The following is a 23,900-nucleotide window of genomic DNA, read 5'->3' as shown; positions in this document are numbered from 1 at the left end:
TTCCTGCTGCCCCCAGCCTGCTCTTTGCAAACCTTCCCGGCACCAAATTCCCTGCGGAAGCAGAGACGCCTGCCAGCCGCCACCGTCAGAGCGCCAAGGCGGCTCAGCGAGAGCAGGACGTTTCCGTGACAGATCTGCCTAGTTCCAGAGCGTCGGGAACAGCGGAAGTGGAGCAAAGCCCCAGCAAATAACAGAGCAGCTTGTCGGGCGCTCACAGCCCCCTCAGCTGATGCCTGGAGCCGGGGACTGGGGGATTGGCGGGAATAGCAATCACGCATGCCAGCACCTTGGGCTTGGGATCTCAGCTTCTGACTAGAGCCGCTTAGGGTGGGGGGCAGGAGGGACTCTGAGCACACCCCTGGGGCGTGGGGGCGGGGGGCTGGGACCTGGCTCTCCGCGGAGCCTGGTTTAGTTCTGGAAAAAGGACCCGTCAGCAAGATGGTTTGAAAACTATTTGAAATGCTTCTTCCCAGCCCCCATACTCCTGGCCTGGGACTTTCCTTCCCATTAGTGACAAGCGAATCTGGGGTGAATTGGTAATTCCACAGTCCCAACCCGCAGCCCCCTGCTATCCCAGGCCTGGGGTCCCCCCACAGCTCTGCCAGTGCCCCTCCCAACTTGCAGCCCCTGCTAGCCCAGCCCTGGGCTCCCGCAACCCACATGCAGCCAGGACTCTGCTGATGGACGGGCTGGGTTTCCTTGATGGTCTGGGCGTTTGGCATGGAGGCTGGTGAAACGCCCTCCGAGCATGGCGCTGAGCTCAGTCAAACTCCTGGGCTGTTGCTGAACTCGGCTCGTGGCCCATCAGAGGCCAGGGGCCCTGCTGCCCACCACGTTCTTTCTTCTCCTTTATCCTCCCGCGCCCTGGGGTGCCCCAGGGATCCACCAGCCTCCGCCCTTCACGTCAGGCCTGTGCTGCGCTGGTCAGCCCCCGCCCCGGTGCCATGCTCATGGGCGTAGCTTCTCGCGTGTTCTGTGCAGCGCTCCCCTCGGTCGCCCTTTTCCTCTCTCTCCAGCTGGGGTCCATGTCGCCACCAGATCTGCCGTCTCCTCCTTGGCCCGCCCGTGGGATGCGCTAGTTGCTTTGCTCTCCTTCGCGGTTCCGGCCTGGGCTCAGCTCTTCCCCGGGGATTCTGCAACTCTTCCATTGGCTGGGGAATGCGCTGACTTCGGAGCAGCCGCTGCAGTGGATTTCCAGGGCTGCTCCGGAAAGGGCAGCGGGGCCTGGTTTGCACTCAGGGCTGATCTCCGAATACCTCGCCGGCCTCAGGGCACAGCTCCCTGCCCTGGGGTGTGAAATGACGTCCTTCTGCCCATGCTTCTCTGGCGGCTGCTGCTGGGACATGCACACCCCAGATTTCACCTTCCCCTTGGCGATGAGCAAACCATCCGGGTTTGCGGAGTCTGCCAGAAGCTGGGGGTTTCGTCCATTATGCGATGGGCTGAACCGAGCAGGCCAGTGTCAGCGGCACCTTCCCTGAGGAACATGGGGGTCTCCACGGGAGAGGAGCATGGTGCTAAGTGCCTCCCCCAAGGTCCCGCAGGGGGTCAGTGGCAGAGGCAGGATCTGGACCCGGCTCTCCTGGCTCCAAGCCTGGTGCTGGAAGAAGCCAGAGCAACCCTGGGTGCCACATTCCCATGTGGGTCCCAACTTCCTGCCCCTGCAACGCGCCAGGCGCTGTCAGCCGCACCAGGCCAGAGGGAATGACTGACCGGCCCGGCTGGCTCTGTCGCTTGGAACCACGGCTGGTTCAGTTCTCAGCAGCCATCCGATGCTGGGAGGGCCCTGCCCAGAGTGGTTCCCCCTTCCTCCACATACCCCAGCCCTGCCCGTTCCCCACCCCAACGGGCGCCAGGAGCCCGGCTCAGCCCTCGGCCTCTGCGCGGAGGCTGCTGCTGAGGGCTGTCTCACTGACCGGCTCGGGTGCCGGGCTTTGGGGTGGCCTGGGGGCTGGAGCCAACCACCTTTCCTGTGACCCAGCATGGTCCACCCATGGGAGCAAGTGCTGCCTTTCAGAGGGGACGGGCCCCGCGCCCCATTGCCCACCCTGCTGAGCTGGGACCAGATGGGAGCCAGCGCCCCCTAGAGGGAACAGGCCCCCCCATTCCCTGTCCCCTCAGCCAGCCGCTTTGCCTGTCGCTGACTCCGCGGCCCAGGGTGCACAGAGGCCGAGCCCCTCTCCGGTGCCGCGCAGAGGCCGGCGCCTCCAGCTGCTGTGAGCAGCCGCAGATGAGCACCGGGCTCCGTCCTTAGCTCCCCCCCCCCCCCCGCAGCTGAGACGGGCGGGGGCTGATTAGCGCAGCCTGAGGATGCTGAGAATAAACATCTCTTTCAAACACCGCCCCCCCACCCCGGGCCTCCAGGATGGGCTGGTAACAACAGCACAAAGGTAGCGAGCAAGGCCCTGTCCCCTCTGGGGGGCGCTGGCTCCCTCCAGCCCCGTGGGGGACTGGCTGTCTTGGGGGGGCGGGGGAATGGGACACGGGGCCTGTCCCCTCTGGGGGCGCCGGCTCCCTCCAGCCCCAGGGCGGGGACTGGCTGTCTCGGGGTGGGGGGGAATGGGACACGGGCCCTGTCCCCTCTGGGGGCGCCGGCTCCCTCCAGCCCCAGGGCGGGGACTGGCTGTCTCGGGGTCGGGGGGAATGGGACACGGGCCCTGTCCCCTCTGGGGGCGCCGGCTCCCTCCAGCCCCAGGGCGGGGACTGGCTGTCTTGGGGGCGGGGGAATGGGACACGGGGCCTGTCCCCTCTGGGGGGCGCTGGCTCCAATCTGGCCCCAGGGCGGGGACTGGCTGTCTCGGGGTGGGGGGAATGGGACACGGGGTCTGTCCCCTTTGGGGGGCGCTGGCTCCGATCTGGCCCCAGGGCGGGGACTGGCTGTCTCGGGGTGGGGGGGAATGGGACACGGGGCCTGTCCCCTCTGGGGGGCGCCGGCTCCCTCCAGCCCCAGGGCGGGGACTGGCTGTCTTGGGGTGGGGAAATGGGACACGGGGCCTGTCCCCTTTCGGGGGCGCTGGCTCCGGTCTGGCCCCAGGGCAGGGACTGGCTGGTTTCGGGGGCAGGGAATGGGACATGGGGCCTGTCCCCTCTGGGGGGCGCCGGCTCCCTCCAGCCCCAGGGCGGGGACTGGCTGTCTTGGGGTGGGGGAATGGGACACGGGGCCTGTCCCCTTTCGGGGGCGCTGGCTCCGGTCTGGCCCCAGGGCAGAGACTGGCTGGTTTCGGGGGCAGGGAATGGGACATGGGGCCTGTCCCTTCTGGGGGGTGCCGGCTCCCACCCAGCCCCAGGGCAGGGACTGGCTGTCTCGGGGGCGGGGGAATGGGACATGGGGCCTGTCCCCTCTGGGGGCGCCGGCTCCCTCCAGCCTCAGGGCGGGGACTGGCTGTCTCCGGGGGGGAGAATGAGACACGGGGCCTGTCCCCTTTGGGGGGCGCTGGCTCCGATCTGGCCCCAGGGCGGGGACTGGCTGGTTCGTGGGGCAGGGAATGGGACATGGGGCCTGTCCCCTCTAGGAGATGGAGGGTGAGGAAAGGTTGTGGGTCACCCTCCCCCCAGGCTGGTGTTGCTCTGGGCCCTTGGCCTGACGCTCGCCCTCTGCTCTCGTTGGCAGAAGCCCAAGGACCTGCTGGACCCCGGGCTCTGCAGCCGGTCCTACACCGCGGGCGGCATGCTGGGTGCGGAGCTGCGGCGTGGCCGGCGCCGGCTCTCCTCCAGCCTGCAGGTGCCGCCGTGGAAACCCCTGGACCGGGCGCGATCACCGGAGCCCGACAGCGTCCAGAGGCCGACCACCCTGCCCCTGCGCATCCCGCCCCGCATCGCCATCACCCACGCTGAGCCGGACAGGTAGGGCACGGAGGGGTCACAGTGTGTGCGACAGATACCCGGGGGAGGGGCTGGTTATTGTGCCCTGAGTGTGCAAACAGCCAGGTGAGGGGGCTGGTTATTGTGCCCTGAGTGTGCAAACAGCCAGGTGAGGGGGCTGGTTATCGTGCCCTGAGCGTGCAAACACCCGGGGGAAGGGCTGGTTATCGTGCCTTGAGCGTGCAAACACCCGGGGGAAGGGCTGGTTATCGTGCCTTGAGCGTGCAAACACCCGAGGGAAGGGCTGGTTAGTGTGCCCTGAGTGTGCAAACAGCCAGGGGAAGGGCTGGTTATCGTGCCTTGAGCGTGCAAACACCCGGGGGAAGGGCTGGTTATCGTGCCTTGAGCGTGCAAACACCCGGGGGAAGGACTGGTTATTGTGCCCTGAGTGTGCAAACAGCCAGGGGAAGGGCTGGTTATCGTGCCTTGAGCGTGCAAACACCCGGGGGAAGGGCTAGTCATGTCAGGGGCAGCGCCCCGCACTCTGCCAGCAGGTGATGCAGCCGGGGGGGTGCCAGCGTTCCCTGGCCAGCTCCCGACAGCACCCCCTGCAGTCGGGTCTCAGCAGTGCTTGTGGCCCGCCAAGGGTGGGCCCTGCAGACCAGGCCAGCGCTGGGGTGAAGGGGAGGATCCCTCAGGGCTCTGATCCAGGGCGAGTTGTGATTTAATCTGGCTCTGATAGAGATTTATTGGGCACGGTGGAAATCTCCCTAAAACCATCAGCTTCTTACTGCCCCCTGCCCGCAGGGGATCCCGGCCCATAATCCTGGCCGTGCTGCAGCTTCTCCTGTGGCTCGGTGCCCTGTGGCAGGGTTGGTCTCACCCCCGGGCTGGGAGACAGTTACACCCTGCATGGCCATGCAGGCTGCATCTCGGGGCTCCACAGCAACACCCTTAGTGGGGGGGCCCCCAAGACCAGTCGGGGGGGGCCATACAGAGACCAGCAGGGGTCTGGCTGCTTCTCTCCTTCCCTGGGGCTGGGCAAACCCGTCACCTCCTAGCAGATCCGCTCCCTTGATTGTGCCGGGCAATGAAGGACCGCAGCGGATGCTGTAATGCTGCTTCCTGGAGGGCACAGGCAGGAGGGGCTGGGCCACAGCCTGTTTATTTTTAGCGGGGTTTGGGGGGAGTCCCACAGATAGGTCTCACAGCCCCGGGGAGCCCGGTTAGCTTTGGGTCCCCTGTGGAGATTTGTCTGAACCATGGGTGGCGGAAGAACACTGGACCCCCCACTCGTCAGCTGGGAATCAATTGTCTTTTGACACCAGAGAAGCAAAGTCCTTGTTTCTTCAAGGTTCCCTGTTTGTTCCAGTCGCTTCACTGCCCCCAGCGACCAAACGGCATCCCCACCCCCGCGCTGGGCTTTTGTCATTAGCTCCGACAGGCTGGTTGCATCCCCTGCCTGTTCCTCTCCGAGCCCGGGGCCCCTGGCCAGGGCTTCAGCACCGATTCTGCCGCAGAAGACCAAAAGAAGAGTCGATCCTGGTTTAAATCCCTTTTGACCAGCCTGTGACAATGTGGGGAGGTGGGCGCTGGAGGAAGGAAATGGGGGATAATGCCAAACACAGGAGCTTTCTGATTATCCACAAAGAAGGGGGTTTGGGCCTAGTTCGTGGGAAGTGATGCCAGAGTTTGGAACTAGGGGCACTCGGGTGGTTAAGGCCCTGGACTCCCAGCTCTGCCCCTGACTGCTGGCGTGACCCTGAACAACATTTCCCCGGGGCTCAGCTCCTGGCCCTGGAGCTGGATTTCCCTGGGGCCCAGCCCCCAGCCTCGGAGCTGGATTTCCCTGGGGCCCAGCCCCCAGCCTCGGAGGTAGATTTCCCTGGGGTTCAGCCCCCAGCCTCGGAGCTGGATTTCCCTGGGGCCCAGTGCCTGACCTCGGAGCTGGATTTCCCTGGGGCCCAGCCCCCAGCCTCGGAGCTGGATTTCCCTGGGGCTCAGCCCCGTTGGGAAGCCAGCAAAAGTGAAATCTTGGTTTGAAATGACAGTTCAGCATTTTTTCACGTTCGTTAAAAATAAATCACAAACGTTTCACAGGGTCTGAATGGAAACAAAGGGTTTACTTCAGCCTGAAACAACTGTTTTCAATGTTTTACTTCACTGAAAATTTTGAAAAATGTCCTTTTCGGTTCACCCTGCAGCGAGAGTTTAACAAAAGGGTTTGGAATCGCTCGCGAACCACAGCATCTGTTATTCAATTGCTCTAATGAGGGCCGTGTTCCAAGCTTTTCTCTGCAGCCAAAAGGGCCAGAAACTGACTTAGCTTTTTGCAGTGCAAGCTGAGAGTCTTCCCCATTCACATGACTCCAGGAGCTGGGGCTTTAAGCAAAGCCCCCAGGGTCTCAAGCTCACAAGAGCTGCCAGCGCGGATGTGCCTGATTTGCCTTGGGGCTGGCTGGACCATGGCGATGTGTGTCTGTTTGCTAGAGGGACAGCTGCCAACCTGGGAGGTGCCTATCGAAGCTGCACCCCTGTTCGTTGTCATGTTAAGTCTCAGGCTAATTAAGCCAAGTTAACATTATGCTAAGCGTGAGCAGGGTAATTGGACCCAAGGTGCTGCTCAGGAATTATAGGCAAGATCGCAGCAGCAAAATGCCACTGGAAGGAGTCATCAGAGCAGCCATTCCTCAGTGCTCTGAGTTCTGCGTGACAGGCCGTATTCAGTGGCTGGCATGTAACCCCAGCCTCCCTCGGGCGGCAGCCCCGCCACGGGACGCACCCGGCGGAAGGCTGGGCCGGGGGCTGAGGTGGCGGGTTAGGCCGCAGGAGGCGCGGGTTTAATTCCAGGTTCGGCTACAGACTCAGTGTGACCTTGGGCCAGGAAGTTAAGGCAGGTTTCCAGGGTTTAGTATCCACAGCAGGGGCTGGATTCGCCACGGGCTGCAGCTCCACACAGACTTCCAAGCCAGCTGGCTACCTGCTAGGCCCTTCCGGAGGGAGACCTGGCTGCTAATTTTGGAGCCCCGTGGGATCAGCGCCCGCTTGGTTCTCAGCGGCTCCTTTCCCTGGAGATAACAACCTGCCCACGCCGGGCTTGGCCGCGGAGACAGCAAAGCTCTGTGATGCCTGCAGCCCCCTGGGCTTGGCCCCGCTGCAGCTGCCTCCCACCTGCCTGCTCGCGGGGTGGCTGCAGCAGCTCGGGGCGTTGGGCAGGTTCATGCGCAGGTGGCTGGTGGCGCTGGGAGCCAGGGCACGCAGGCTGGCGGGGGAATGAGGCTGTCTGGGGGGGCCTGGCACAGTCCTCCTTGTCCTGGAGAGGAGACAGCAGGAGAGGAGACGGGTGGTCTAGTGATTATGGGCCCTCGGGAGAGCTGGGATCAAGACCTTGCTCCGTGACAAGCTCTCTCGGCAGCCGCCGGGTGGCGCTGTGCTGCAGTTCCCCGTCTGGGAGCTGGGAATACTAGCCCGGCCTCACTGGGGGTGCACTGGTGCTCAGGGGCTGGCCGTGTAGGCAGGACCCTTGGGTTCTATTCCCTGCTGAGTGACCTTAGGCACGTCCCTTCCTCACTCGCTGCCTCAGTTTCCCCTCCCACCCTGTGTTTGTGTAGCCTGAAAGCTTCCCAGGGCTGGGGCTGGCTCTTGCTCCACGCAGTGCCTGGCCTGATGGAGCAAGTGTGGTCTAACACCTAGTGCTGCCCTGGGGACGGGCAGTGTGAATCAGAGCCAGGCCCAAGCAGGTCAGTTTCCGTCTTTCCTTGCAGTAAACTCTGCCAAGCGCCTGGAAGGTGATAAAGGGCACCTCTGGCAGGATCCCTCGGGGGAGCTTCTCGGAGCGCGAGCCTCAGGTTCGTGGGTATTAATCACCCCCCACAGCCGGCTGTAGATCTTCCCTGCCGCTCTGGTGTGGGGGCGAAGGCCAGGACGGGCTGGGGAGCTGGAGTGGCGCTTTCATGTTCTGCTGATGTGTGTCTGTGTCCTACATCCTGGGCACTGCCGTGGGAAGGGTGGGCTGGGAGAATCCTGCTTTGCACAGGCTGGGGGAAGAGCCAGGCAAGCAAGGGGTAAGATGTGCTCTAGTGGGCTGGGGCCTGGACTGGGGCCCGGGTAAGCTGGGTTCTGTTCCTGCCTCTGTGACTGACCTGCTGGGAGACCTGAATCAGCCACTTCCCTGGTCTGTGCCTCGGTTTCCCCTCACACCCTTTATCCTGCCCATTTAAACCGTGAGCTCGTCAGGGCAGGGTTAATCTCTTGCTGTGTGCAGCACCAAGCCCACCAGAGCCCCGATCTGGGCCGGGACCTCTAGGCCCTACCGTAACCCTAATAATTGTCTGGTTAGGACACGGTCTCTCTCAGGCAGGGCCTGTGTCTCATTCTGTGTCTGGGCAGCGCCTGGCACAGCAGGGCTTTGATCTCTGGTTAGAGCCTCTAGGTGCTACCGTAATAATAGGGCCAGGAAACAAAACGGAATCATGAAAGCTGTGGGAAACCCCAGCAGTGTTGCCTCTTAAGGGCTCCATGATTTTTTTCCTAGTTTGGCTTCTCCTGGCTGGATGCGTTTGGAGGGTCACCTGGTTTGGGGCTGAATTTCACACCCCCACTGCCCTGTTTCCCCTCGAAAGGGTCAGGGAGCGTTTGTTGCTGCGGGGCCGGAGTTGGTGACCTCACACTGAGTGAGTTTCACACGGCGTGGCGGGGTGTGCGTGTGTGTGGGCGTGTTCATGCCACTCAGCTACACGGCTCCCGAACCCTGGACTTAGACCCTCTGTCCCTGTGTAAGCTCGAAGTCTCTGCAGTGCCCCGGGAATGCTGTGCAAAGCCCAGAGCTTTCCTTTTCTCTTCGGAGCCCCCAGGGGAGCAGCTGGCTGGAAAATCCCCTGGCTTGGTGGAAAGGGGGGATTCCTGCCTTGCCCAGTTGCCAGGGCTCATAGCGCCTTGGTGGGCGAGGGAAGCAGCTTTCCGTGGATTGGCCCCCCCTGGGAGTGAAGTGTCTGAAGCAGACGCACGAGCAGCAGCGGGGCTGCAAGAGGATGCAGTGACCTTTCCGTGTCCGCCCAGGGCAAGGGAAGCCGAGGGAGGGATGTGGGGAGCCGCCTCCTTGTGCCTCGTGCTGACAGGCCTTGTCATCCAGGGCCAGGAGAAAGGGCTCCCTGGGGCAGTGGAACAAGCTGGGGCAGGAGCTCTGGGTTCAAATACCGGCTCTGCCGGTCACTGCCTGGGGTGACTCCCTGCATCTTTCTCTTCCTTCCCTCTCTGCCTGTAACGGGGGGCTCACAATGCTGCCTGCATCTCCTGAGCCTCCGACCGCCTGGGGCAGGGCTCCCGCTCGGTAGGTGCTCCCAGACATGAGCTGTGGCTGTGTGGGGCTGGTACCGCCCCGCACCCGGTGGCTGCAGCTCTGCCCTGAGCCGTTCCGGGAGGGCTTGGCGAGCGGTCAGAGGAAGGAGTCAGGAGGTTGCCGCCTCTGGCGTCAGCTTCATTCTGCAGCTTGTCCCGGAGATAATTTGCTGTAATTATGATGCCCTTTATTCCCCAGCCAGCGCTGTGCCCAGACGGCTATGTGGGCCGAGGACCCAGGGCAGCAGGCTGTCCCGGAGCACTGGGTGCCACTCAGCACCAGAGCAGGGCAGGCAAGCCCCACACCAGTCCCTTACTCCCATTAGCGTCTGGGAATGAAGCCACTGCCAGACTGGATCAGACGGGGAGACATGTCCCGCCCCCTCTTCCCCCCTTTCCCCGCATCAGCCCGGGGCCCTCTAGTTCCACTGCAGTCATAGAGCTAGGCGTGTGCTTGGGTCTTTGCCGGGCCAGGGCTCAAATCCCTCTTCAGACACCGCAGCATTGGCTGCTCTCAGGTCCCATCATGGAGGTTTTCTTTGCAGCTGTGAGGGATTTGAAAGGAGAGCTGAGGCTCTGAACCTAGCTCTGCAGCCCAGGGGGGGTCAGGAGCCAGACCCCATGGCTGCGAAATTCACGTGGCCCTGGCTGCATCTGTGGCTCGCCAGCTGCTGTTTCATTGCTGGGCTCTTTCCTTTGTATTTCCTTTGTCCTTTGTCATAATAACTTCAACTAGCTCCCACGTCACCCGACCTCTCGCGCGCCGTCTGGATGCAGCCAGCTCCCACTACCTATGGGAGAGGCTTCTCCGTTTCCTGAGTCCTAGGAATTACCCATCAGGGCTGGGTCCTGCACCGTGCGGCACCTCCTTGCTGACGGCGGGGTGCAGGCCGGGATAAGAACACCCAAACGGCGGGGCTGGTGCGGCACATTCTGCCCCTGCTCATTTCCTTCGGCAATTCCAGCAGAGTTTAATTATTGAGGAGAACACTTTGGAACGGGCCTAGCGGAGTGTTCCCTCGTGGATTTTGTAAAAATTACTGAGGTCCTAGTGAGCGGGCAGCGTGCTGGTACGTCTCTGCTGCAAGCGGGGTGCCTTTGCTGTGCGCAGGTTAGAAAGCCTGGAGAGTAGCGATGTTCCTAGGGAGGCAGCGGTGGTGCAGTGTAGGGCGCAGAGCGGTCCTAGGCCTGGCCCTGCTGGTGGAGCTTGTGCGGATCTCTGCTCTGTCTACTTTCCCTCCAGGCACCTCCCCTCCGGATAGTGCTCTAGAGCTGGGAAGCAGGTCTTTTGGGGCTTCAGTGGAGAGGATGTGAGATCGGCCCCGTCACTAGCAGCTGAGGAGGCGTTTGGCTCTGAGACAGCGACAGAAACCTGGCACACAGTGAGCCTGCAGTTAGGGCTGGCTGGGAAACAAGAATTCCATTTGGCCAAAGGTTCCAAAGGTTAACACCCGGGGGGAAGGAACACAAGCCAAAGGTCGGGTTAAAGACTATTCAGGTGCGTTAGATGTGTTAAAGTCAGCAGGACCTGAGGAAATTCATCCAAGGTACCTAAGGAACTGGCTGAAGCAATCTTGGAACCGTTAGCAGGCATATTTGAGACTCCCGGGGGAGGGGAGAAGGGCAAACAGAGCCCCTAGCACAGAGGAACCAGGGGCAATAGACCAGGCAGCCTGACTCCGAGAGCTGGAAAGATCCTGGACCAAATGATTAAACAATCAGTCTGCCGGCACCGGGGGGATACCAGGGTTAGAAGGGACAGCCAGCACAGCTTGGTCAAGAGCAAAACCTGCCAAACCACCTCCTTCGACAGGGCGCCTGGCCCAGCGGATGGATGTGATCAATCGGAGTTTTTGTCAGGCTTTTGACACAGTCTCATGAGCAAACTAGGGAAAGCTGGTCTAGATGAAATGACGATGAGGCGGGGCACAGCCGGCTGAAAGGGGCAGTCCCCGCGTAGTTCTCAATGGCTCGCAGTTGAGCAGGGAGGGTATCTAGTGGGGTCCTGTAGGGGTCACTCCTGGGGCCGGGACCATTCAGCATTTTCATTAACGATGGGAGTGTGCTTATAAAATGGGCAGATGACACCTGGGTGGGAGGGGCTGGGAGCACTCGGGAGGCAGGATGACCGTGGCAAATTCGAGAATTGGTCTGAAATCAACAAGCTGAAATTCAATAAAGAAACAAGTGCAAAGTCCTGCACTTGGGAAGGAAAAGTCAAATGCACAACCGCCGAGTGGAGACTAACTGGCTGAAAAGGATCCGGGGGTCACAAGTTGAAAATGAGCCAACAATGTGAGGCAGTTGCCAAAAAGACGAGTCTCGTTCTGGGTCCAGGTGTTACGACAGGTGTGTATGTGTGTGTGGGGGGGTAAGACATGGGAGGTCGTTTCCCTGCTCTGCGCAGCACTGAGGAGGCCTCAGGCCGGTGTCCAGTCCTGGTCGTCGCCCTTTAGGAAAGATGGGGACAAACCGGCGAGTCCGGAGGAGAGCAGCCAGAATGATTCCAGGTGCCGAAAACCAGAGCTCTGAGGACAGGTTAGAAAACCTGGACATGTTTAGTCTGGAGAAAAGAAGACTGAAGGGGGAGCTGATAAGTCTTCAAATACGTTAAGTGCTGGTACCGAGAGGACAGTGACTAGTTGTTCTCCGTGTCCCTGGAGGTAGGAGAAGAAGCACTGGGCTTAATCTGCAGCCAGGGAGATGTAGGTGAAATATTAGGAAAAACTTTCCAGCTCTCAGGGCAGTGAAGCTCTGGACCAGGCTCCCAGGGGCGGCTATGGCATCTCCAGCGTTGGAGGGTTTTAAGGCCAGGTCGGACAATCCCGTGTAAGGGCTGGTCTGGGTTTACTGCCCCCGGCCTCGGCACCAGGCTCGGTGACCTCTCGAGGTCTCTCTCAGTCCCACATTTCTGTGATTCTCTGAAGTTCGGTTTTCTTCTGTACTGGAAGGAAATGGAGACCTTGTGAAATGTTTAATGAAACAGGCGCATGCGAGCTCCCCGCCCCCTCCCCCCGCCCCGCAGCGAGGCTGGTGCTCACGTCACTCCCCTGGGCCAGGGAGATGCAGGTTCAAGTCCCTGATTGGGAGCCTGGACTTGGGGGAGCCCTGACCACCTGCCTCTGTCTGTGATTGTGACTGGAGCGGAGAGCCAGCTCTGGTCCCAGTGCCCAGTCTGCCACAGGCCCAGTTCCCCATTGCTCTGCTCCAAGTGCCCTCACTTGCACCCCTGCTGAGTGCTGCTCTTTGGATCCGCTGGCATTTGCTGCTCACTTTGCACCAAGGGACTGAGGAGCTGGGCAATGGTGAACTGGGCTTCGTGTGTGGGAGAGATTCCCATTTGCCAAGCAGCTTCCCTGGCGCTGGCTCCGTGCTCTCCCGTGCCCCTCCCTGAGGCTCAACCAGGCCTGGGTCTGTGGCTTGTCCCCTCTCTAGGTGCAGGCCGCATGGTGCCCTCCGCATGGTTGTTATTTTTACTGCAGGGCTCATTGAATAATTATGGCAGGAGCGCAGTTCCCTCCCAGGCAGGCTGGAGTGAACACCCCCTCTGGCCATGTCTAGGCAATTAAGTCCCAATTAGTGGTTTGAGGAGAGGAAAGGGAGGGACAGAGACCTAGTTGTGTCCTTTGGAATGGCCCGGCCGGATCAGAACCATGGGCCACCCAGCCCAGCCTCCCACAGTGGCTGGCACCAGTGATTCTGCCCACACAGGGCTGTGATGACTCCAGCAGCATGCTCGGGGTGAGGCAGGGTGGCGGTGTGAATAGGGCAAAGGGCTGGATTCAAATCTGGGTTCAAATCCTGGCTCTGCCACAGATGCCCTGGGGGACCTTGGGCACATCCCTGCATCGCTCTGGACCTCTCTTTCCCCATGTTAATACAAGCGACTGGGTATGGAATACGGGCAGCTGGGTGAAAGCTGATGACTCTCCTGGACCTGTCTGGCCCGGGGGTCTGTAAACCTGGGGTAGCAGGTGTTTCCTAGTGTGTGTGTCACGGCAGAGACTTCCTGAGCGATGAGGGTGTCACGGAGTCCCTGGGCGATGCTCTGGAACTGCTCCCCATGAAGCCAGTCAGGACTCTGGGGCAGTCGCCTTTCTGTGAGCAGCCTGTCTTCAGGACACACAGCTCACACAGCTTCCACCTTCCTGGGTCTGACCTCGGAGCATTCAGCCTCCTTTGCCCCTCCATGCGCTTCCCACAGCGAGTCCGCTCAGGCGGGGCTCCTGGGGAAGCCAGAGGGTCCTGCACCCCAACTTCGCAGTCAGACGTGACTCTCAGCCAGCCAGTAAAACAGAAGGTTTATTAGACGACAGGAACATGGTCTAACACAGAGCTTGCAGGTGCAGAGAACGGGACCCCTCAGCTGGGTCCATTTTGGGGGGTAGTGAGCCAGACAACCACGTCTGCACTTCACTCCATGTCCCAGCCAGCCCCAAACTGAAACTCCCTCCAGCCCCTCCTCCTCTGGGCTTTGTTCCTTTCCCGGGCCAGGTGGTCACCTGATTCCTTTGTTCTCCAACCCTTCAGCTCTCACCTTGCAGGGGGGGAAGGGCCCAGGCCATCAGTTGCCAGGAAACAGGGTGTCGGCCATTCTCTGTGTCCAGACTCCTGCACACACATGCCCTCTAGGGCTCTGCAATGATCATACACCCTTACTCCACCCCCTAGATACTTAAGAACTGCCTGGGGGAAACTGAGGCACCCCCACACTATTCAGAGGAAACATTAAGAACAGTCCCACTTCGTCACATCTCTCCCCCCTTCGAGATCGAACTGAGCGGGGTCACTTTAGCCGGTGACCTGGGGAAGTTCGAAGCCACCAACATTCCCATGGATGCCCCAGCATCTCTCCCATTCCTTGGTAGGAGTTACACCAGGCCCTTCCAGTTTCACGCCCTCCCTTAGGTCAGGGGTGGTCGATAGCACTCGCAGGCCGCATGTGGGAAGGTTTATGCAGCCCATGCCCTTTGGCCACCCCAAGAATGTCTCCCCATTGACCATCACCTTCTGCTCCCACTGGAGGTCCGGGGGGCCTGGCCCCAGGAAACTCCACACAGACATATAGGTTGGGGTCAGGAGTGGGAGCCTGTCCACATCCCCAACCATCTGGCTGACGGAGTCTAAGGCCTTGGGACCCAGCAAGGGAGCTAGACACCGGGGCTTTTCCGCAGGGTCCCCTTGGTTCAAATCGCCAGCCTGCTCAAAGGCAGTGAGGTGGGCATCCAAACCCCCCCCCTTAACCAGGGGCAGCAATTTAGTCTCGAGGTTCCCTGCGGAACTGGCCCCCCGGGGTCTATCCCCACTCACCCCTGAGGGGTCCCCTAGGCCTCTCCGCTCCCCCACCGCCAGTTCATGCTGCTGCTGCTTCTGCAGCTCTTTCTCGGGCTCTCTCAGACTCAGCTCCAATCCCGTCCATCTCGATCCCCCGATGGGGAACCCGATCGTGAAGACCCTCGTCTGGTCGGGGACAGGAGTCTTGGCGATGCCTGGCTCCCGCTTCAGCTGCTCCCAGATCCTGCTATAGCCCCAGTTGGGGTCAGGAATCTGTTCCTTGGAGCAGTCATCCTCCTCCAGCTGCACGATTAACTCTTCTTTGGTGCACTTTCCAACGCTCAACCCTCTCTTTCTGCACAGGGTTACAATGTCCTTCTTAAGGAGACGGTGACAGGCCATCACTCCGCTCCTCCCAAGTTGTTGTGGACTCACAGGCCCGTGTGTTCTCAGCTCCCCACGGTTTCCAGGGAGAACCCCTAGTGTGCCAGCCCTTCTCGAGGTCACCACCTCTTTGCCAGGGTCGAGCTGCAGACTCCTCCGCCCCTTGGACTGCTTGCTGCAATCCCCGGGGGAACCCTGCTACTGCACAGTCCTTCTCGCTGGTCACACACTCCCAGGGGTTAACCGCCCCCCGAAACCGCTCCTCTCTGAGCCTTCAGCAGGCCTAGTCCTCGGCAATCCCCCTTCGTGTTACTGCTCCCCAGTCACTTACTGCAGGAAGCACCATCCACAGGGTGCAGTACATCCCACCGCTGCCACCAGTTGTCACGGAGTCCCTGGGCGATGCTCTGGAACTGCTCCCCATGAAGCCAGTCAGGACTCTGGGGCAGTCGCCTTTCTGTGAGCAGCCTGTCTTCAGGACACACAGCTCACACAGCTTCCACCTTCCTGGGTCTGACCTCGGAGCATTCAGCATCCTCTGCCCCTCCGTGCGCTTCCCACAGCGAGTCCGCTCAGGCGGGGCTCCTGGGGAAGCCAGAGGGTCCTGCACCCCAACTTCGCAGTCAGACGTGACTCTCAGCCAGCCAGTAAAACAGAAGGTTTATTAGACGACAGGAACATGGTCTAAAACAGAGCTTGCAGGTGCAGAGAACGGGACCCCTCAGCTGGGTCCATTTTGGGGGGTAGTGAGCCAGACAACCACGTCTGCACTTCACTCCATGTCCCAGCCAGCCCCAAACTGAAACTCCCTCCAGCCCCTCCTCCTCTGGGCTTTGTTCCTTTCCCGGGCCAGGTGGTCACCTGATTCCTTTGTTCTCCAACCCTTCAGCTCTCACCTTGCAGGGGGGGGAAGGGCCCAGGCCATCAGTTGCCAGGAAACAGGGTGTTGGCCATTCTCTGTGTCCAGACTCCTGCACACACATGCCCTCTAGGGCTCTGCAATGATCATACACCCTTACTCCACCCCCTAGATACTTAAGAACTGCCTGGGGGAAACTGAGGCACCCCCACACTATTCAGAGGAAACATTAAGAACAGTCCCACTTCGTCACAGAGGGCATGCTGGATGCCTTGGGAGTGGGGGGAGGGAGCGTGTTTCAACAACTCCGTAAGACCATCCGGGTTGGCGCCTGCCAGCTGATGCAAGGGAGCTGGTGCCGATTACCCAGCAGCGAGCCCCTTGGGGGCTTCCAGACTGAAAGGATGTGGGATTGTTTTTAAGCAGAAGCGAGCAAGTCCCATGCCCCAGGATCGCCATGGCACTGCACGAGCCATACCGCTGCCTCGCCAGCAATGCAAACCCAGCACTGAGCAGGCACTACCCCCTAGGTGTATTCGTACGGTGTCGGGGACCCGGGGCTTTTCCATGGCTCGAGCCCGTCGCTTCCTCCTAAGGTATCGATTTGATTCGTTCCATGGACAGGTCCTCGGGCACAGATGGTGCGTGCAGAGGAAAGAGGATTTAGGTGTCCCAACTCAGGGGAAAGAGTTTGTGCTAATGAGATGCTGGCTCAGGCAGGCTCGAGGCATTGGCAGGATCGGAGGATTCCTTGTTTTCCCCCTGTCAGGGCTGCGCTCTGGAGGCTGGAGTAGCCGGGGGGGTCCTGCCAGGCAGGTGGAAGAAGGGAAGGTGAGAGATGTCTGGAGATGGGGTGGCGGAGTAGATACCTCCTTGTTATTAATGAGATGACAGGAACACCTCGAGATGCCTGGGAGTTCAGGGCCACACTTCTGCCTAGGTTGGCCACTCACGATTCCCGGCACATGGGACAGGCCAGCCCTTCTGGGGAGCTGCGTTACCTGTCCCTCTCAGCATGACCTTGCCCGTGTGTGTGTGCCACTTTGAAGAGTGCGCCCCCCCGCCCCTGCGTGCGTGTCCTTGCATGGGGGGGGGCAAGGTCACCCCGGTGGGGGCGGAGCGGCGCCCTCTTCGTTATGGTGTCTCCCATTTGATACCGAACAAACCTCAGTACTGGATGGAGGGTGCACATTAGAAAAGCAGGACGGTCCGGTTTAAAACCGGATGAATGCAGGGGGGCTGGAACAGTTTTTATAGTGGAGGTGCTAAGAGCCATTGAACCAAACTGTAAAACCTGTAAATGATGGAAACCACTTCAAGCCAGGGGGTGCAGCAGCCCCCTAGTTCCAGCACCTACGGATGAATGGCCTAATTGTGATGGGCGCTGCCCAGACCCCGACCAAGATTAGAGCCCCTGTCGTGCCGGGCGCTGCCCAGACCCCAACCAAGATTAGGGCCCCTGTCGTGCCGGGCGCTGCCCAGACCCCGACTGAGATCAGGACCCCGTCGTGCCAGGCGCTGCCCAGATCCCGGCCGAGATCAGGGCCCCGTCATGCCAGGCGCTGCCCAGACCCCGACTGAGATCAGGACCCCGTTGTGCCAGGCGCTGCACAGACCCCGACCGAGATCAGGGCCCCCGTTGTGCCAGGCGCTGCACAGACCCCGACCGAGATCAGGGCCCCTGTCGTGCCGGGCGCTGCCCAGACCCCGACTGAGATCAGGACCCCGTCGTGCCAGGCGCTGCCCAGATCCCGACCGAGATCAGGGCCCCTGTCGTGCCGGGCGCTGCCCAGACCCCGACTGAGATCAGGACCCCGTCGTGCCAGGCGCTGCCCAGATCCCGGCCGAGATCAGGGCCCCGTCATGCCAGGCGCTGCCCAGACCCCGACTGAGATCAGGACCCCGTTGTGCCAGGCGCTGCACAGACCCCGACCGAGATCAGGGCCCCCGTTGTGCCAGGCGCTGCACAGACCCCGACCGAGATCAGGGCCCCTGTCGTGCCGGGCGCTGCCCAGACCCCGACTGAGATCAGGACCCCGTCGTGCCAGGCGCTGCCCAGATCCCGACCGAGATCAGGGCCCCTGTCGTGCCGGGCGCTGCCCAGACCCCGACTGAGATCAGGACCCCGTCGTGCCAGGCGCTGCCCAGATCCCGGCCGAGATCAGGGCCCCGTCATGCCAGGCGCTGCCCAGACCCCGACTGAGATCAGGACCCCGTTGTGCCAGGCGCTGCACAGACCCCGACCGAGATCAGGGCCCCCGTTGTGCCAGGCGCTGCACAGACCCCGACCGAGATCAGGGCCCCTGTCGTGCCGGGCGCTGCCCAGACCCCGACTGAGATCAGGACCCCGTCGTGCCAGGCGCTGCCCAGATCCCGACCGAGATCAGGGCCCCTGTCGTGCCGGGCGCTGCCCAGACCCCGACTGAGATCAGGACCCCGTCGTGCCAGGCGCTGCCCAGATCCCAACCGAGATCAGGGCCCCCGTCGTGCCAGGCGCTGCCCAGACCCCGACCGAGATCAGGACCCCGTCGTGCCAGGCGCTGCCCAGACCCCGACCGAGATCAGGGCCCCTTGGGCCAGCCAGGCGCTATACTGATGTGACAGCCAGCACAACTGGCCAACACGCTGGGGGTGTCGAACTTGTCAAAGGCCAGAGCTAAAAGCTTGAGTCACAACAGCTGGAGCTAAGGAGCCAAGCTCCGTAGCTGGGGCGAGCACAAACTCGCCCCACCCCCCACCCCGCAGAGAGGGACGCGTCACACACGCACTCACTTGTGGGCCACACGCTTCCACTGCCCAGATGATCAGCTCCATTTTGCACCTGGGGAGACTGAGGCACAGAGCTTGCAGGGCTGGTTTCAGCGACGCTGGCTCGGGCCCGTTGAGATCAGTCAGCACTTTGCTGAGCAGGGCTGCGATGACTCAGCCAAGCAGTTTCCAAGCCCCATGGACAAAGGGTGGGAGAAGAAGCAGAGGCCCAGAGTGGGCAGAGACTGAGCCAGATCCCAGGCAGAGCCAGGAACAGAACCCAGGTGTCCTCATGCAGTGCCCAGCCCCCTGGGACGCATGGCCTGGCGGATGTGTCCTGCCCTGGGCCAGGCAGCCTGTGGGAGAGCTAAGGCCCTGCGGGTGTCCCTCCCTCAGAGGTGATTTCTGACCCGGCTTCTGGAGAGCCGGGTTTATGGAGCCGAATGGGCCCCGGGCCCACGCAGTGCCAGCTTGCCCCAGGAGCCTGGGCCATGGTGCAGCCGTCGTTGGCTGCAATGAATCACCAGCCCAGCCTTGCCGGGGCCTTTCCCCCGCGCTGAGGTGCTGCCGGGGCTTGTGCATTTAAACACCCCCTCACGCCCAGGGGCAATGCGGCCAGGGCAGACTGCAGGGGCTGGGACGGGAGCCACTCCAGGCTCTTACGTGGCTGGTGCTATCTTGAGTGGCATGTGCCCGCTCTTGGATGGGCGTCGCTCTCAGTGATGCTGTGAGGGGGAGGAAATTAGCGAAACTTGATTGGAATGAAGAGTTTTGCTTTTTTTTAAAAGCCCTTAGAGGCAAGTCTCCTTAGTGGCCTAACACCAGGCTGGGAGCCAGGACTCCTGGGGTCTGCTCTGGGAGGGGAGTGGGAGCCAGAGCTTAATGCAGGGTGGGGTGATGGGGAGCCAGGACTCCTGCGGTCTGTTGCTAGCTTTGGACAGGGAGTGGGAGCCAGAGCCAGGACTCCTGGGTTCTACCCCTGCCTGACTATCCATAGGACCGGAGCTCCTCCAGCGGGCAGGGAAAGATCATTCCCATTTCACAGCTGGGGAGTCGAGGGCAGGGTGACATGCCCAGGGCTAGAGAGGGCACCCGGCAGCGCTGGGGCACCGAACCCACCTCACCTGGCCCGCCCCTTCCTTCCTAGGCCAGCTGTTCTTGGCTCTCTGGCTTTGGACAGCTCTGCCCCCTCCCCACAAAATGGGGCGAACATTCACCGGCTGTAGGCAGGAGCATGGGATTAATTGCTAGGGGCCAGATGAGGCCTGGAGCCCCCGCAGGTAACAGGGGAAGGCTCCCGCTTCGTCTCCCCCCTGCAGGCGACAGGGTGGCTGGGGATATGCCCTGGAGCAGGTGCGGGAGTGGCCTTCCCCCTTTTCCTTGCAGGATGGAGCCTGGGAGGAGCTGGGGTAATTGTAGCAAATCGCTGGTCTCCCCTGTCTCTGAGTCCCACCAACCCCTGTGTGCGGGGCTGGGTCAGATGCCCTAGTCCAGCCCTCAGCACCCGCGCAGCTCCACGGGCAGCCGGTCGTGGCTTTCAGAGCGCCGTGGCCAGGTTCCCGCAGGAGTCTTTCCCCCTCGAACTGGGAATGGGAGGGCAGATCTGGGGTGAGGCAGAGCCTGGTCCCTGGCGCTGCTGCAAGGCAGCTGAGATTACAAGTGTCCCCGGCAGATTGCTCCCGGGGGGGCTCTGCTGAGCTGACGCTGCTGTGCAGATGAGAGCCAGGCCGGCCGAAACGCACACCTGCCACTGGGCAGAGTCCAGCGGCTCTCTCGCTCCGGCCCCAGCTCTGCATGTTCACCTAGAGCCTGCCCGCTACAGAGCGTTGCTGGCTTCCCCCCTTGCTTTAATTCCGCCTTCACCTCTCCAGGCGCCTTCTCTGACAACAGCAACGAGCTCTGCCAGGGAGGAAGGCTGGCGGGTGTGTGGTGGGGAACTCGCTTGGTTTCCAGCACAATGGGATTGAAACGTGTTCGGGAAGCGCATGATTGTAGGGGGTTTCTTCACTGCCATGAGCCCCCTCCCGAGACCCAGCAGAGCAGTGCCCGGGCCTGGCCCGCAGGGTCCTGGGCCCGGTTGCAGCATGAGCACGAAGGGCTGGTTTGACCTGACCCCTGGCAAAGGGCCGGTGCGCTGAGCTGGGGCTCCGGCGCTGTGCCTGGTGCCAGCCCCAGGGTGGCAGGACCCACGGCCGTGGCTTTGAGCTTTGCAGCCCCAGTCCTGGCTCTGACCGAGGGCATTGTGCTGCGTGAGGCAGCCACCGCTGGTGACTCATGGAGGAACCCAAATTAGGCTCCCACGAAGGGGGGCAGGGGAGGCAGCCGGGAGCCAGACAAGGCTTTTGACTTGTTTACTCCGACGCCATCGTTTGGGGAAGGTGGCAGAAAGCTCCCTCCTGCGCAGCCGTCTCCTTCCGGAAAACACCTCCCCCCAGCTCCGCCGCAGGGCCATGCGAGGGGGCGGCCAGGAGTGGAGGGCCCGCAGGGCGTGGTGCCTGGGCTGGGCATCTCACAGGCAGCGGCAGGGCTGCACAGGGAAGGGTGTGGGGCTGGCAGTCTTAGCAAGGCCTGGTGGTGAAGTTAGAGCGGGGGCTCCCCGGCCGTTCCCAGCACCCGCCTCGAGCGAGGCCTGTCGCAATGTGCCCCTGTAACCCGGGGGAAAATTCAGCACTGCCCCTGCCCCCCCAGCCTTGCATGGACAAGTCTTGGAGGGGTCCAAGTACAGGCCCGTAGCCCCCATTTGAGCATGGACTGGTGCGTAGGCAGCTTGCCTGGGACTCCCACGAGCCAGGGTAGGCCCTAGCGTTGGTGTGGATTGCAGACCCCTGGGGGCAGGGACTGTGCAGCGCCGGCCCGGCGGGGACCCTGATCTCGCTGGGGCTCTGGGCAGTGCCAGGCACAGTGGGGACCCTGATCTCGCTGGGGCTCTGGGCAGTACCAGGCACAGTGGGGACCCTGATCTCGCTGGGGCTCTGGGCAGTGCCAGGCACAGTGGGGACCCTGATCTTGGTTGGGGTCTGTGCAGCGCCTGGCCCGGTGGGCATGGATGGTGTGTGAACCACCAGCTGGGGGAGGCTAGCCCCCAACCTGCCCATTGTGCTTGAGGCCCCACCCCTTCTGTACTCCCCCTCCCCTGACTGCAGCCTCCCCCAGCCTATGATACCCACTGCCCATGCTGGTAAGGACCCTGATCTTGGCCGGCGGGGGCCCTGGTCTCCGGGGGGCTTGGGCAGTGCCCGGCCCGGCAGAGGCCCTGGTCTCCGGGGGCCTCTGGGCAGTGCCCGGCCCTGCAGGGGGCCTGGTCTCCGGGGATTCTGGGCAGCGCCTGGCTCGGCGGGAGCCCTGGTCTGTGGGGGGCTCCGGGCAGAGCCCGGCCCAGTGGGGGCCCTGGTCTCTGGGGGGCTCTGGGCAACGCCTGGCCCGGTGGGGGGTCTGGTTTCCAGGCGGCTCTGGGAAGTGCTTGGCTCAGCGGGGGCCCTGGTCTCTGGGGGTTCTGGGCAGCGCCCGGCCGGGCGGGGGGCCTGGGCTCGGGTGGGTCTCTAGGTGTTATACACAAGTAAGAAGCCCAGGGTCCATGCCCCCTGCCCGGTGCCAGCAGCATGGCATGTTCGGGCCTCTCACAGGTGTCTGCTCCTGTTCCACCCTCAGTGGCGGGCACCAGGCCAGGTGGGTCCTGGGGCTGGCAGCAGCCTGGCAGCAGGCAGGTTGTACCTGGCTGCCCCAGGGGCCTGGCACCGGGGGCAGCTCCTGCCGCGCAGAGCAGCGGGACCTTTGCTGGGATGCCAGGGCCGAGCCCTGGCACAAGGGCGCAGCGCAAGCGGGGGGGCCGCGCAGCGCAAGCGGGGGGCCGCCTGGCGCCCTCTCGTGGCGGCGGCGGGCGGGGCGCGCCTGCTTTGCTCAGGGGAAGGGGCCCCCAGACTGTGATGGGGGCGGCGGGGCTGCAGACTGTGTGTGTTGCGGGGTGGGGCAGGGTGAGCCCGGCGCCTGGAGGGGGGTGATGTGCGGGGCTGTGAGCGGGATGGGGGGACCCGGGGCTCTGCATGGGGTGGGGCAAGGAGATGGGGACCGGGCTGTGCGGCGGGATGGGGGGCTCTGCACGGAGAGAGCGCCAGGCTGTGGGCGGGGAGGAGGTGGGGGGCTGTGCCCGGGGATGGGGGACCGGGCTGTGCGCGGAGATGGGGGCCCGGCTGTGCGCGGGTGTCGGTGGAGGAGATGGGGGCTGTTCGCGGGGGCCGGGCTGTGCGCGGGTATGGGGGGAGGAGATGGGGGCTGTTCACGGGGCGGGGGGAGGGGATGGGGGGCCGGGCTGTGCGCGGGGATGGGGGGAGGAGATGCGGGGCTGTGCGCGGGGGGAGGGGATGGGGGGCTGTGCGCGGGGATGGGGGGCCGGGCTGGGCGCGGGGCGGGGATAGGGGGCTGTGCGCGGGGGTGGGGGGCCGGGATGTGCGCGGCGCAGGGGGAGGAGATGGGGGCTGTGCGCGGGGCGGGGATGGGGGGAGCGGATGGGGGGCTGTGCGCGGGGATGGGGGGGCCGGGCTGTGCGCGCGGCGGGGGGAGGGGATGGGGGGCCGGGCTGTGCGCGGGGATGGGGGGAGGAGATGCGGGGCTGTGCGCGGGGGGAGGGGATGGGGGGCTGTACGCGGGGATGGGGGGTCGGGCTGGGCGCGGAGATGGGGGGAAAGGATGGGGGGCTGGGCGCGGGGATGGGGGGAGGGGCTGGGCGGCCGGGCGCGGGGATGGGGGGCCGGGCTGGGCGCGCAAGGCGGGAGGAGGGGATGGGGGGCCGGGCCGGGCGCGGGGGGAGGGGATGGGGGGCCGTGCGCGGGGATGGGGGGCCAGGCTGGGCGCGCAAGTCGGGGGAAGGGGCTGGGGGGCTGGGCGCGGGGACGGGTGGCCGGGCTAGGCGCGGGGCGGGGGGAGGGGATGGGGGGCCGGGGGCGGGCATGGGGGGCCGGGCTGGGCGCGCAAGGCTGGGGGAGGGGATGGGGGCGGGGGGAGGGGATGGGGGGCCGTGCGCGCAAGGCGGGGGGAGGCGATGGGGGGCCGTGCGCGGGGATCGGGGCCGGGCCGGGCGCGCAAGGCGGGGGGAGGCGATGGGGGGCCGGGCGCGGGGATCGGGGCCGGGCCGGGCGCGCAAGGCGGGGGGAGGCGATGGGGGGCCGGGCGCGGGGATCGGGGCCGGGCCGGGCGCGCAAGGCGGGGGGAGGCGATGGGGGGCCGGGCGCGGGGATCGGGGCCGGGCCGGGCGCGCAAGGCGGGGGGAGGCGATGGGGGGCCGGGCGCGGGGATCGGGGCCGGGCCGGGCGCGCAAGGCGGGGGGAGGCGATGGGGGGCCGGGCGCGGGGATCGGGGCCGGGCCGGGCGCGCAAGGCGGGGGGAGGCGATGGGGGGCCGGGCGCGGGGATCGGGGCCGGGCCGGGCGCGCAAGGCGGGGGGAGGCGATGGGGGGCCGGGCGCGGGGATCGGGGCCGGGCCGGGCGCGCAAGGCGGGGGGAGG

The 23,900-nt window shown here is 63.6% G+C and overlaps 1 protein-coding gene across 3 annotated transcripts in view; it reads left to right on the top strand.

Moving 5' to 3' along the window:
- PDE4A (phosphodiesterase 4A) overlaps window positions 1-23,900 on the top strand; it is a 152,666-nt gene that overhangs the window by 19,802 nt on the left and 108,964 nt on the right. For all 3 annotated transcript variants that reach the window (XM_075121470.1, XM_075121469.1, XM_048831442.2), the window contains exon 2: window positions 3,611-3,843. In XM_075121470.1, coding sequence (XP_074977571.1) covers window positions 3,611-3,843 — 233 coding nt within the window. The remainder of the gene's footprint in view (window positions 1-3,610; window positions 3,844-23,900) is intronic.

Source organism: Caretta caretta, chromosome 20, assembly GCF_965140235.1.
Source record: "Caretta caretta isolate rCarCar2 chromosome 20, rCarCar1.hap1, whole genome shotgun sequence".
Lineage (NCBI taxonomy): Eukaryota > Metazoa > Chordata > Testudines > Cheloniidae > Caretta > Caretta caretta.
Note: the sequence above shows the minus strand (reverse complement) of the source record. Positions and strands in the feature narration are given on the sequence as shown.